The sequence below is a fragment of the Balaenoptera borealis genome (assembly GCF_965194805.1).
Source record: "Balaenoptera borealis genome assembly, chromosome: 11".
In the NCBI taxonomy this organism is placed as follows: domain Eukaryota; kingdom Metazoa; phylum Chordata; class Mammalia; order Artiodactyla; family Balaenopteridae; genus Balaenoptera; species Balaenoptera borealis.
Window position 1 is genome coordinate 88997274 of NC_138868.1, and position 15721 is coordinate 89012994.

The window sequence follows — 15721 nt, forward strand, 5'->3', positions numbered from 1 at the left end:
TTTTTATAGAATTTAAATTATTAAGAGATTTAAAACTTAAAAATTCCAAACTTCGAAAAACTTAAAACCTTTTGTTTTTTAAGGGAACATACAGACAAACTCTTCCTCTGGAACTACAGTGTATATTACTCACCATTTGATGCTGATGAACACGGAGTCAACAAACTAAGCGGGGAAAAATGTTATCTGTTAAAGTTAGCAGCTGTGGGTGCTCCTCCAAGGGGTGGCCCAGGTCCATACATTTGACCTCCTGAAAGGTTTGAGGCAAAGTTTCCCAAATGTGTAGAAGAAGGTGTTACAGAACCATATGGTGAGTCCATATTGACAATACCTATAATGTAGAAGATAATCATAATTTATAATAGTTACCCCTAGGAGATATAATTAGAAAAACCTAAAATTCCAAGAGGTCCCTAATATATCCAAAAATATTTTAGATTAAAAAAATTTCTCCTTGCTTACTTCTTCCAGTCATTCCACTCATTATTTCCCCCTTTATTTTATAAAGATAGCTATAAAAAAGAAATTACCAAGGAAAACATTTTACATTTACTTTTAATTTTGACATTTTACTGCTTATTATAGAATACATATAGATTTAATATTAACACTAGAATTTAAATAGGTTTGGTGGCCAAGGAGTTGTATAAAATTTTACCTTTAAAAAACGTATGGGCAAGGGAGGGATGAGTGGGCAAACCACAAAGGATTTTTAAGGCACTGAAAATACTCTGGATGATAGTATAATGGTTACTATACTAGACTTTCGTTCAAACCCACAGAATGTACAGCACCAAGAATGAACCCTCATGTAAACTACAGACTTTGATAAGGATGTGTGACTGTAGGTTCATCAACGGTAACAAAAATACCATTCTGGAGTGGGATGTTGGTAATAAAGGAGGCTATACCTGTGTGAAGGCAGGGGGTATATGGAAAACCCCTGTACTTTTCTCTCAATTTTGCTGTGAACTTGAGAGTGCTACTAAAATAAAAAAACAAAAACAAAACCAAAAACACCCCACAAAACTAAAAACAAACCAGAAAAAAACTATAGGAGAAAAAAAAAGATTGTAGCTATACTTTATAATAGATCTGACAATCAGCATCTTAACTAAGTGGCCATGCTTTCCATAGATAAGAGAAGAACAATCTGTCATTGAGTACCTCCTGATACAATACAGTGTGAGATTCAAACATTACCTATCTGATGTTCCTGCTAGAAATGTTTAACCAGAATGGAACCACAGATTGAGAAAACGGGTGAATCTGAAATGCAGGATATTCTTCAGTACAACTGGACTCTTCAAAGGATTCAATGTCAAGAAGAACAAAAGAAGGTGGTGAGATGTTTTAGACTGTGGGAGATCAAAGAGACATAATAGCCAAAAGCAATGTGTGAATCTTGATTGGTTGGATCAAAAGGAGAGAAAAAAGAAACATACAGGCATAAAGGGTATATTTGGGATGATGGTACTACATAATGGGTGCTATTACTGAATTAATGTTAATTTCTAGGGTGTAGCAATAGTGGTATAGCTGTAAAGGCAAACATGCCTATGTTGACCTGAATCTAATACTTCCCTCTGATAGACTCTTAAGTTAAACTTCATTGCTAATTTTGGCTCTAATCAACTGCACACCCCAAAACCTTACCTCCCGATGGAGCACGTCTTTTTTCTATACTTTTCCACAAAACAAGAATTTACTTCTTTTTTCTCTAAATCTTAATTTTAGTCTTTCTTAACACATTACCTAGATTTCACATTTTTTGAAAAGTGAAGTATTTTCACTAAATTCCAACTTTACAAAAATGAAATATAAAAGCATTTCCAATTACTCCCCAAAATATACAAACAGCTCATGCAGCTCAATATCAAAAAAAAACAAACAACCCAATCAAAAAATGGGCAGAAGATCTAAATAGACATTTCTTCAAAGAAGACATACAGATGGCTAAAATCACATGAAAAAATACTCAACATCACTAATTATCAGAGAAATGCAAATCAAAACTACAATGTGGTATCACCTCATACCGGTCAGAATGGTCATCATCAAAAAATCTACAAACAATAAATGCTGGAGAGGGTGTGGAGAAAAGGGAACCGGCCTACGCTGTTGGTGGGAATGTAAATTGGTACAGCCACTATGGAGAACAGTACGGAGGTTCCTTAAAAAACTAAAAGCAGAGCTACCATATGATCCAGCAATCCCACTCCTGGGCATATATCCAGAGAAAACCATAATTCGAAAAGATACACGCACCCCAATGTTCACTGCAGCACTGTTTACAATAGCCAGGATATGGAAGCAACCTAAATGTCCATCAACGGAGGAATGGGCAAAGAAGATGTGGTACATATATACAATGGAATATTACTCAGCCATAAAAAAAGAATGAAATAATGGCATTTGCAGCAACATCAATGGACCTAGAGATTGTCATACTGAGTGAAGTCAGACAGAGAAAGACAAATATCATATATTGCTTATATGTGGAATCTAGAGTACAAATGAACTTATCTATGAAACAGAAATAGAGTTACAGATGTAGAGAACAAACTTACAGTTACCAGGGGGTAAGGGGCAGGGAGGGACAAATTGGGAGATTGGGATTGACATATACACACTACTAGACATAAAATAGATAACTAATAAGAACCTACTGTATAGCACAGGGAACTCTACTCAATGCTCTGTTATGGCCTATATGGGAAAAGAATCTAAAAAAGAGTGGATATATGTATATGTATAACTGATTCACTTTGCTGTACACCTGAAACTAACACAACACTGTAAATCAAGTATACTCCAATAAAATTTTTTAAAAAATAAAAAAAATGAAAAAAATAAAAGCATTTCCAATGTACTAATTAGCATATGAAGCTTTTACAACCAAATTATATTGATTCTATTTAGTATTCAAGAGAAAGTGTTTTTGAAAGTGAAATATGAAAATATTTCAATCAACCCCCAGCAAGGAAATATTTACTGACCATGTTCTTTACATTATATTTATGTGTTATAGAAAGACGTAAAAATAACAATCAGTTCCCATTATATTTAGAAATTTTTAGTCCCAGAATGTCATCTCTTCAATAACACGTAACAAGTTGGCAACCTTTCTGTAAAGGGCTAAATAATAAATAGTTTTAGGCTGTCAGCAGAACATGGAAGCAGCCATAACACAATATGTAAATGAATGGGCATAGGTGTATTTCAATAAAACTTTTATTTATGAACACTGATATTTGAATGCACTATTTTTTTTAAAAATATTTATTTATTTATTTATTTTTGGCTGCATCGAGTCTTAGTTGCGGCACGCGGGCTTCTCTGTAGTTGTGGCACACGGGCTCCAGAGCAGGTGGGCTCTCTAGTTGCAACACCAGGACTTAGTTGCCCCGTGGCATGTGGGATCTTAGTTCCCCGACCCGGGACTGAACCCACATTCCCTGCACTGGAAGGCGGATTCTTAACCACTAGACCACCAAGGAAGTTCCGAATGTACTATTTTTTGTGTCACATATTACTCTTTTTAAAAATAAAAAAAAGGTTTTTTTAAAATCTTACACAATTGTTATAACTCAATTAAAAAAAACCCACAAATGTAAAATCAGGTAGTATGCCATACTTGGCACATGGACCATAGTTTGTCTATCTCTAGCATGAAATTATCTTTATTTATTCTTATTTTGTTATTGCTTTAATGGTAGATTTTTTTTTTTAACATCTTTATCGGAGTATAACTGCTGTACAATGGTGTGTTAGTTTCTGCTTTATAACAAAGTGAATCAGCTATACATATACCTATATCCCCATATCTCTTTCCTCTTGCGTCTCCCTCCCACCCTCCCTATCCCACCCCTCTAGGTGGTCACAGAGCACGGAGCTGATCTCCCTGTGCTATGCGGCTGCTTCCCATTAGCCATCTATTTTACATTTAGTAGTGTATATATGTCCATGCCACTCTCTCACTTCGTCCTAGCTTACCCTTCCCCCCTGCCCATGTCCTCAAGTCCATTCTCTACATCTACGTCTTTATTCCTGTCCTGATCCTAGGTTCTACAGAATCATATTTTTTTCCCAATTCTATATATACGTGTTAGCATACAGTATTTGTTTTTCTCTTTCTAATTACTTCACTCTGTATGACAGACTCTAGGTCCATCCACCTCACTACAAATAACTCAATGAAATTATCTTTAATTATTTGAAATATTCATATTAAAACACAAAGCTCAAAATGCAACTTGGTATCCTGGACACTGCAACAGAAAAAGAACATTATTGGAAAAACTGTGGAATCTGAATAAAGTCTATAGTCCAGTTAATTGTACTGTACTGATATTAATTTCTTAGTTTTAATAAATATATGGTGTTTAGGTAAGAATGTTTAATTAGGGGAAATTGCGGTAATTATAGAAGAACTCTTCTATAAATCTAAAAATATTTCAAAGTAAAAAGTTAAAAAAGAAAAAGCAGTCACTCAAAACCAGATCTTTAGATCCTCTTTAGATATCAGCACTGTCTAACAGAACTTTTTATGTTAATAGATGTGTTCAATATCTGGGCTCTCCAGTATTGCAGCTACCAGCCATTATGTGCTTATTAAGGAAGCACTTGAAATATGACCAGCCTACAGCCACTATGGAACACAGTATGGGGGATCCTCAGAAAACTAAAAATAGAACTACCACATGATCCAGCAATTCCACTTCTGGAACTATATCCAAAAGAAACAAAAACACTAACTCGAAAAGATACCTACACTTCCATGTTCGTAACAGCATTATTTACAATAGCTAAGACATGGAAACAACCTAAGTATCCATCCATGGATGAATGGATAAAGAAGCTGTGGTATGTATACATATATGTATATATACCACACACATACACACACACAATGGGATATTATTTAGTCATAAAAAAACACACACACAAAAACACGAGGAAATCCTGCCATTTCTGACAAAATGGATGGGCCGTGAGGGCATTATGCTAAGTAAAATAAGTCAGACAGAGAAAGACAAAAACTGTATGATCTCACTTATATGTGGAATCTCAAACAAACTCATAGAAAAAGAGATCAGATTTGTGGTTACTAGAGGTGGAGGTGGGGTGGGGGGGAATTGGAGGAAGGTGGTGAAAAGGTACAAACTTCCAGTTAAGAGATAAGTAAGGATTAGGGATGTAATGTGCAACATAGTAACGGTAGTTAACGCTACTGTATGATACATGGGAAAGCTGTTAAGAGAGACTAAATCCTAAGAGCTCTCATCACAAGGAAAAATATTTTTTACTTTTTTTTTTTTTTTTTTTAATTTATTTTTGGCTATGTTGGGTCTTCGTTTCTGTGCGAGGGCCTTCTCCAGTTGTGGCAAGCGGGGGCCACTCCTCATCGCGGTGCGCGGGCCTCTCACTATCGCGGCCTCTCCTGTTGCAGAGCACAGGCTCCAGACGCGCAGGCTCAGTAGTTGTGGCTCACGGGCCCAGTTGCTCCGCGGCACGTGGGATCTTCCCAGACCAGGGCCCGAACCCGTGTCTCCTGCACTGGCAGGCAGATTCTCAACCACTGCGCCACCAGGGAAGCCCCCTTTTTCTTTTTTTTTAAAAATTGTATCTATAGGAGATGATGAATGCTAACTAAATTTACTGCCGTAATCATCTCACAATGTATGTAAGTCAAACCATTATGCTCTACACCTGGAACTCATATACAGCGATGTACATCAATTATATCTCAACAAAACTGGGAAAAAATTTTAAAAATGGCCAGCTTGACTGAGATGAATTTTTAATTTTATTAAATTTAAATAGCACATATAGTTAGTGCCTACCCTATTGAACTATGTAGCTCTATATTTTTCTCATTATTTTTAAAACAAAAAAGACAGTCGGAAGTGAAATCAAATTTTAAAAATCTTTGGTAATTATTTTTTATTTGAACTAAAAGCAAACTTTTGATGGCATTATCTTATTAAATGAAAATATGAGATCTTTCAAAAAATTTTTTTAATTTATTTAAAAAAAAATATTTATTTATTTATTTGGCTGCTCCCAGTCTTAGTTGCGGCATGTGGGATTTATTTCCCTGACCAGGGATCGAACCCGGGCCCCCTGCATTGGGAGTGCAGAGTCTTAACCACTGGACTACCAGGGAAGTCCCCTTTTCTTTATTTTGAGAGAGAAAAATATACCTGATGAAGAAATTTATTTACAGTAAAGTTAAGATAAAAATCCATTACAGCTTCTAAAAAGATTTAAAAAGTAATAATGCCCTACTAGACACACTCAATACTCACAATAGCATTTGAATTAGTACTACAATCTGTCTATCTGACCCAGTCACAGAGTAAAAATATTAGAAAATAACCAAGAGTTTCAACATCATTTGTAGAAACGAGCAGCTGAGGAATGTCAGAAAATACAAACTTACCTGAGGGACTTGGAGCAGGTCTCTGTAATGGTGGTCTAAAACCTGGAGCTTTGGAAGTATCAGACTGATGTAAAGGATTTGAATTTGGCAAATATGCGGATTTTCCTGATAGCGTAGATTCTGGTGTTGACTGAGATGAAACAACAGATCCTCCCTAGAAGGTATGAGCAGAAGTAGGGCTACTTTCAAACAATGTGCTAAAGGGCCCAAATGGTAAGGGGGCACTGAAATTGGGAGCAATCGGCTTATTTGCTAGAGGTACTGAATTTTGACAAGCACTTTGTGTACTTAAGGTCGAAGGTAGCTGGACAGAAGAGGGGACACTGTGAGGTCTTTTAATGTGATTGACACTGAGGACTGCAACAGATGAATTTTGCACAGGAGCTGGATTCTTGTGAGGGGCAGTTGTGCCATGAGAGGGTGGTCTCATAGCAGGGGGTTCCATTTGAGGTGGAGGCTGGGAGCATCCCATTTGTGTCTGAGGCATAGGGTAAGTCACTGGGGCAGTAGAAGGCACCGCCACTGGAGCAGAACTTGTTGTTCCTAAAGGAGGAACAGTCATTCTAACTTCCGGGGGAGGAACCTGAGACTGCTGAAGAGGTGGTCTTGGCTCCTGAGAAACAGATCCCGGAGGTTGCTGCTGAGTAGAATGAACTGATGAACTCCCAGAAGAACTGCTGCTGTTTGGAGGTCTACTGTTTGTTGTTTCTACTATTGGTGGACTACCTGCTTCCTGTTCAGAGGAAGATGCCCCTTTATTTGGAGATGCTGTTCCACAATCCAAAGGGCTGTTTCTAGAAACCCCTCCTGGCTGGGCTGGTGGTGATGGGGAAGATGGGGATGATACTGGGTAGTGTTCTTTGGCAGTAGGCATAGGATATGTGGCATTTGTGGGTGCAGTGCTGTTGTTACTTGCTGTGGTGGTGACTGTTGTGGTGGTGGCATTGGATGCCTTCACAACTGTGACAAAAAGCTGCCTTCTAACAGAAGGTGAACTTGGACTGCCATTTGTAGATGTACCAGGCACCGTTGAAGCTGATGAACTGGTTGTAGTTGTTGGACTTGAAGTTACAGAACCTGCTGAATTCACCAGAGAACTACTGCTATTCTGATGCTATGGCGAGGCACCATGTGAGGCTTAGGCGAGTTAGTAGCTCTGGCAGGGCTCAAAGGCCTGACAGGAAAAGGACCCCAAGTGGATTGAGCTGGTGGAAAAGTACCTCCAAAGTGCGTCATGGGCAACCTTGGTGGATGGATCTGCTGGAAAGTCTGAGCAGCAAGCAAAGCCTGTGCACGCTGTGGAGGAGGATATGCTAATGGAAGAGAAACTGGAAGACCAGGCCTCGCATTATTCACTGGGTTCTTAATGGTTTTGTGAGTAGATGCAGAAGAAATTGCAGGCACAGTGAGTGCTGCGGCACTCTGAGATGTTGATGACAGAGCTACAGTCGCCATTTTAATTCCCATTAAGGAACTGTTAGCAGCAGTGGTGGTAGGTGCTGATGACCCAACTTTGGAATTTGCTGAGGAGCTTTTCAAACGATTCTTTGGAATAAGTTCATCAATTTCTTTGTCTGGATCCTTGATCAGAGCATTGATTAACTGAGTTGCTTGTCTTGTTGATTCAGTGCCACCCCTATAAGTTGACAAAAAAAAAAAATTAGGTCCAATTTCGCCTTTTTAATATGTAAAGCCTAAATTAATTCGTGTGTGTATGTGTATGTACACACATACAGAGAACAGATAAAAGTTAAGAAGCAATTTTCTGACTATTTTTGAGGTATTATGCAAACAAAGCAATAAACTGTCCTGACACACCACTATATTTTTCAAAGGAAAAGTAAATGACTTCTTTTCCAAGAAATTTCATTTCATTATTGTTTCCTCGGACTAAGCAATCATCTTCCTACTGTGAAATACATTCTAGACAGAAAAACCATTGCACTTTAAAATCCTATGTAATCCATATTGTTACCATGAAGTTAAACAGCTGATCAATATCAAAAGCAGTACAAATAAGCAAGAAAAATAATACCACTGAGTAAGAAAACAGTATTTTATTTTAAATCCTGGTAGCTTAGATGACCCCATTTATATTTATTAGTGGTTTCTCTATTAGTAGAGTGATTATTATAACTCTTTTGGACAGATGTCTCAAAATGAGAGAAAAATCCTGATAATGACAACCATGGCCATAAGGTCAAACTCCAGTCTTGGATGTTCAGGAAAATATTGGATTGAACGGAAAGCCTTATGGAGACCCTAAGGGGGAAATTACTTATAAAGGGTATATGCTTCCCCTCTTCTCTGGGTAAGGCAAGCTGTGACTACACCTATCCCAGGGGAGGGATAAACAAGATAGGAGAAGGGGATAAGTGCAAAACAGAGCTGGTTAATTGCCTCCTTCCTCTTGAGGCAGCCTAAAAAACTATCTGCCCTTCTACCACCGGGAAGGGCACCTGTCTCTCACAACCAAATTTATGATTTCTTAGAATATCATCTTTACTCTAAGGGTATTCGACATAGACATGTTCAAATATTCAATTTAAAACAAATATCCACTTCAGATTTAAATCTATTACTGAGCTCATATTCTAAGGATACAATCTCAGAATAACAAATCTCAAATGCTAATTTAAGAGAAAGATGGAAAACTACAGATTAGAATGTGTTAGAAACCCATTCCTTCTTAAAAAGAAGTTTTTAAGAATGTCATATTAAAATTTTTTATAAGGAAAAGATTATTCAAACCTTTGCCATACACACACAAAAGAAAAATTCCTTTAAAGCCCTTTGAAATACTTCACAAGAGCATATAAATAAGAAAAAAAAAACTGTAAAGCTTATCTTAAACACGAATCAAATTCCCATTTAAAAAAGTATGCTATTAAATACAAAGTTCCATTGAAAACTCAAATGCTTATATATATTGATAATTAAGCTCTAGTACAACAAAATACAAAAGAAAAAAACCGTAAGAGACCAAATTTTGCCTTATAGTTATTATCCGGTCTCCTGTCTTGTCTTTCTGCTGATCAATATCTATGTGTGCACCAGTGAACTCCCGAATAGCGTTAATATGACAGCCTCCTCTTCCAATCACTCTGGATATCACAGTTGATGGAACAGGTACTTTCTTTGACCTGTTTAACAGTTGCAAAAATAAATTAAGATAAATCACAAGTATCAGTGGTTGTACTTAAAATAAGAATTATTACTAAAATATGTGTCTGTAAATGCAGAATATTGTCGAATAAGCCTCTTCTACCTACTCTCACTCTAAGTGATAAAAGGCAACTAAGAGCCACAGAAAAAAGAGAAAGACAGAGAGAGAGTGAGCTTTACCACAGCTTCTCATCTCATTACCAAAAACTGTTTGCTGTTTTGACTTTCGTCCTTCATTAATATCTGTGAAGCACATACATGTAGATACACACTGTGTTAATGCAAATACTAATGGCAAATAAGACAGACAGGGGTTCTTGCCCACATATACTGACTATGTAGAAACCAAGTAAGAAAACTACAACACGATGTTGTAAGTGCTCTAATAGGGTATCATAAAGACACATTGCTTGGGGCATCTAATCTACCCCAAGGAGTCAAGAAAGGCTTCTTGTGGGTACCTTTGGGTATTTGACTCACATGATTGTTTTTATTCCCTAATACATAACTGAAAGGATGATACTAAAAATTCATTGCTGCCTTGCATTCTTCTAGAGGCATTAAAATGATTATCCACAAATATGGAAACTTGCTAAGGGATGTTTAGTTGTGTGAGGAAAGAGAAAAGCCTGCTGGAATTCCAAAAAAAGCAAAACCCACCTAACACTTACAAAATTACATTACAATTTTAAACACTCAGATTCAGGAAAGGTAGATATAAATTTCTGACAAGTCTAAATTAAAGAATACTTCTAAAAGAAAAACAGTGTAACTCTCAATAAAAAGAAGGAGCCAATTGTGCTTCAATGAATAAGTAAATTATTTATTTAGAATAGATTAACTATGAAATTATACATTATTTTTTTAAATGGTAAGGTATGCTCCCTGCCCTTTTGTATACATAACTAAGTTACTTGATAATTCCTTTTTCCCTAAAGGACATAATAATCAGTCAGTGATCATTATTTTAAGTTAGTTAAGAATTTGCTTGCATACTACAATATAAAATACATGCAGGAAAACTGAATTCTCTTACTTTTGCACAGAGAGTATTCTGATGTTGTGATTTCAGTTAGTTCAAAAGAATGTGTGTGAGACAGAGAAAGAGATAAAGATAGAGACGGGGGTTGAGGGGAAGTGTTGGCCCAAAATAAGATAAAAAATGTACAGTACGTCTTGAGATTAACAGTAATAAGCTTGGTTCACTACAGATTTTGTTTTAAAACAATCAAAAGTTTAATTATTTGATGGAATTTCTGGAGAGATCCTTAAAATAGGTTATTAAAGATTTATAATGGATCACATCCTTTCTAGGTCTGTGGTATCTTACTACCTTTTAGTTTCTGGGATGTTGTTTTACTTTTTAACACATATTATTTAAAAGTTCCAAGCAAAATACAGCAAACTATTTTAGTCCTAAAACCCTTGGAATAAAGGTATCCTATGATTTGAAGACAAGAGTAGTTTAAAACAAATACTTAATTCATTCTCCAAATATTTACAAGTTTGTAGTAGACACTACATATTGGGCTCTGAGGTTACAAAGCTGAACAAGACAATCTATCATCTTAAATAAATTAGTTCACTACCAAATACCAATACCCATGGGGGTCAAGCAGACACCACAATGATCTAACTTTTTATGTAAAATTTCCCAATTTTAAAAGTGTTAACATATACTTTTTTTTTTCCCTCTAAAATGTAGTATAGGTTGTCTCTGTTGGCCAGATGCAGCCTTGGGCCACCAGTTTGTTTGCAACCTTTGGAAGAGTTAGGGGAATTTAACTGTAAAGTAAACTATGCTTCATTGTGAAATAGAGCTCATATAAAAATGAGAAAAACAATCAAAGAAATAATCAGTCACCTTCTTACAACTTCTTTCCATCCTTCTTCCCTCTTTTGTCCATGCTTAGGACTTGCTACTGTTAATTTCCCATTTGGAGAGGAAAGGGGAGATGGACCAGATTTTGTGCAAGTGGAGAGAGAATTACTGGTCACTTCACTGATAGTCTCTGACAATCTTTAACAGGGAGGAAAAACACATTAAATATAGAAGAGATGTAGAATTTTTTAATGATAAAGGCAAACTATTATATGATTTGATTCTTTATTTTAAGAATACTATGATGAATAAATGAGAAATTTATTTTTCACTTTTCAATACTTAGCATAATATGAAGGGCCAATTTTAAGAAGATATTATCTAGAGGTCAAATTTAGCAGAACTGAAATACAATAATAATCCCTGAGAAACCATAATCAATACTTTTCATGGGTTCAGTTTAACAACCAAAACGAAGAAATTACACAGTAATTCTTTAATTCAAATGAAATCATGCCTTCTTTAGAACAAAGACAAACCCTTATTTTGTCAGTTGTTCATCTGCCTGCTTTACTAAAAAATTCAGCAACAAAGTGTTTCATAATGATACTATAAATCATGAAAATGAAAATTGGAACTAACTTTACTGAAGCCTTGCCAGAAACAGATTTTCTCTCTTCCTTTGGAAATGTAACCAGAACTGATGGCTGCTTCTTGCTGGTCACAGTGGTGGTGACCATAGCAGGTGAATGACTGTCACTCTTTCGGCTGCTGTTGCTGTTACTACTTTCATCACTGTAACTGGAAATTCTCATGTTATCACTGTCTCCACTCTTGCTGGTACTGTGCTCTTGGACTCTCCATTCACCTTCTCTGGCTGACTGTATGTGATTGGTAGTGGATCATCAAATATAATTTGAACATTTTCTGGAGTAATTTTATTTTTCCTGTTTTTCCTCTTTGAATTGGTTGTAGTTATGCTATTGTTTCTTTTACCATGGGAACCTGCCAAAGTGGTCCAGGTTGCAGATATACCTATGGTAGTAGTGGTTGTGGCACTTGGAGGCTCTGTCAAGACTTCAGGCTCATCTGTAGAAGTAGCAATACTGAATTAGCAAGTTCTAGCGTTCTTGGCATATATTTAGCTTTAAGCACTCGACAAATTAAATGCTGAATTTACTTTACTACTACCATTAGATATAAAGTTATCAGTCATTCCAGCATTCACTGGTAATGAGACGGATATGACTGATCTATTCTCTCTGTCCCTAAGTTCTAAACAACGCATAGTAGGCAGTTATAAAAAATATTTCGGGGACACTTTGGGAAATATGAATATGTACTGTATATTACATATTATTACATAATTATTAAATGTCTTAAGTGTAATAATGTTATTGTGGTTACGTAAAATAATGTTCTTTTACTGGGAAACACTGCTCAAGTATTTAGGGGTAATTTCATATGATGTGTACAACATATATAAGACTATTCAAAAAAAGAGAGAGGAAAAAAGATAAACAAATGTGCCAAAATGTTATATGAATCTAGGTGACTTACAGGTGTTCATTATACTAATCCTTAAACTTTTCTGTAGTTTGAAATTTTTCAAAATAAAAGGCTGGAGGAGGGGGAAATTAACACACACACACAGCATAAATATTTGGTGGTTTAATGACAATGGTTCATTCTAACAATATCCTCATCTCAAATAATATTTTAGTTAGAACCTAGTTAAAAATAATCCCCTCATTTAAGAAAAATCTGAATATGGTCTTGACTGTAGATGAAATTATGGAATTACTGTTAATTTTTTAAGGTATTATAAATGGTATTGCAATTATGTAAGCAAATGTCATTCCTTGGATGTGTGCTGATGTTTTATAGATGCAATGTCAGATGTGTGTAATTTACTTTCAGATGGCTTAGGAAAAAACTATGTATGTATATTTAGAGAAAAAGATAAAGCAAATATAGTAAAATGTTTATTTTTAAATTAGGTGAAGGGTATTTCAGGTGTTTGTTTCATTATTCTTTCAACTTGTGTGTAGGTTTGAAATTCTTTATAATAAAAAGCTGGGAAGAAGTCAATAAATGAAAATAGCATATAAATACTTTAGGCCTTAGTAACGTAGAGATCTTTTTTCACCTGAAGTTACTGATATTTAAGGAAATATAATTTTGAGTAGAATGTATTACATGAAACAAATTAGATGGTTTAGAGAAAATACCTTCAACTTTATGCTTTTCTTTTTCTTGAGCAGCTTGGAGTTCAAAGTTTTCTTTATTTTTGGCTTCGATCTCTTCTAGGTTTCTTCTTTGTTCTTCTTTCTTCTTTCTTCTCTTCTCCTTTCTCTTTTCTCTTTTTGCAGCCAAAGCCAGCCTCCAGCTTTCTTCCCTTAACTGTTAAAGAATCAATAAAACAGAATTATAACACTGGAATTTACCTTGGAAAAAAGTTGTCATATAATGTCATTTTATCATTAAGGGTACTGGGATACCATACAATTCAAAGTCATCTTAGTTCAATTCATTGTTTGATCTAGATCATACTCAAATCACTGTAAAGAGAAAATAATATTTTTAAATGTCAAGATCAAATTAATGATAAAAGACAACCTAATCTCAAAATGGATGAATGTAAAGATATACATAACTTCATAATCACTACGGAAATATAAATTAAACTATCAAGCTACCATGTTTTGTTCATTAATTTGGGAAAATTCAAAAAGATATCAGGTAGCAAAAGTTTGGGAAAATTAATTCTTCCCTACACTGCTGTCAGTACAAACATTAACATTTTTAGAAAGGTAATTTGAAAGCCTCCTATGAAAATTACAAAGTGCTTATCCTAAGAATATATTCTATAAAATGACTACCTCTAGTGGAAAAATATAGGCTCAGTACTTTCCATTGCAAAGCTGATTACAATAGTAGTAAATGGAAACTAGGTAAATCCATGGGGTGGGGTCGGGGGTGGGGATAAATTAACAACAGTATACATTCACAGAATACTAGGCAGCCATTAAAAGTTATAAATGTATAGCTGGGAAAATGCTCCCAATTTACATTTGCTAGGGAAAAAAAGGCAAATTGCAAATCAATGATCTCATTTATGGGGGGGCAGTGCTTTATGTGAATCTATCCGTGGGAATTTAAAAAAAAAGGCTAAGAGGATACAAATCAAAGGCTTACTGGTGATTCCGTCTAGAGCATGGGCTTGGACAAGCAGTAGCAGAAAGATGGTGACTTTCAAAGTTACTTTATATGACTGGACATTGTTTCTATTTGTTAAACTGGATACATATGACTTTCACAGTCAAAAAAACTAGGAGTAAGTTTTAAAGTCCAATAACATCTCTTAATAAGCTATTTTAACTATTAAATTTTCCTCTTTGGCTCATAAAATGGTAAAATCATCTACAAACTCTTTTGTTTGCGTGTTCTCTAAATGACATTTTCAAAGTACATATTCCTTGATATAATCTAGCTTTCTATATATTTTATGTGTATTTTAAATATGTGTCAAAACAATGATACTCAGTTTATGGAAAATGTCACAATATCCTAACTACTGAAACCAGCCCCTAAAGACAAACTTATAAGGCAAATCAGACTTACTTTTCTTGAGAAAAAGTCTGACTTTTTAAGTCTCTAGCTTTTGCTAGACACTCCTCCTCCCTTTTGAAATAATCCCTGTTGGGTGCCTAAAAGGTTTTGCCCACCTTGAAAGTTTTCACACCCTGGGGCAACGCACCATAATTACATTCTCTTGGGTAAGAGATATGACCTTTGTTTCTGAAAAGGTAAATAATTAAGGAGAATCTATAGAACACCAGATACTTTCTCAAGCAGATGGATTTTAGAAAAGAACACAAATGGAAACTGGAGATATAAAAATTGTCTGCATAGTACCTACCCCCTAGAAATTTTTGCTGGTCTTCCAGAAGTACCCAAGTTTCCTCTGAAGACCAGTAAAGGAGGAGCTTTTGACCTTTCCAAAGGACTGAGAAGAAAACAGTAATTGGTGACCTTCACACCCTAGTTCACTACAAGGGAGGAGTACTATCTGATTGGTGAGTTTGAAAGAAGGAACTGAGCGTGTATGACTCAGCTCATTCAGCCTTGCTTTAATGTAGCTAAGATGCCTGTCCTCAGGAGCTGTACTTTCTACATCTTTGCCTGAGCTCCAGTGAGGGAGGCCTGGGGTTGATCCGTTTTGCTGACTTATGAAATAAACAGGTAAGTGTAAAGGGAAGAGAAGGAGTAGAAAGGGGGGTGAAGGG

At 35.8% G+C, this 15721-nt stretch overlaps 1 protein-coding gene across 1 annotated transcript in view; it reads right to left on the bottom strand.

The window, feature by feature from the left end:
- The window catches only part of LOC309606640 (ankyrin repeat domain-containing protein 17-like), a gene marked incomplete at its 5' end in the record, with an annotated part of 51641 nt that overhangs the window by 216 nt on the left and 35704 nt on the right, over positions 1–15721 (bottom strand). The window contains 10 exon segments of the mRNA XM_082343935.1: positions 134–182; positions 186–331; positions 6446–6599; positions 6603–7558; positions 7561–8081; positions 9439–9588; positions 11475–11630; positions 12075–12279; positions 12282–12521; positions 13664–13835. Coding sequence (XP_082200061.1) covers positions 134–182; positions 186–331; positions 6446–6599; positions 6603–7558; positions 7561–8081; positions 9439–9588; positions 11475–11630; positions 12075–12279; positions 12282–12521; positions 13664–13835 — 2749 coding nt within the window.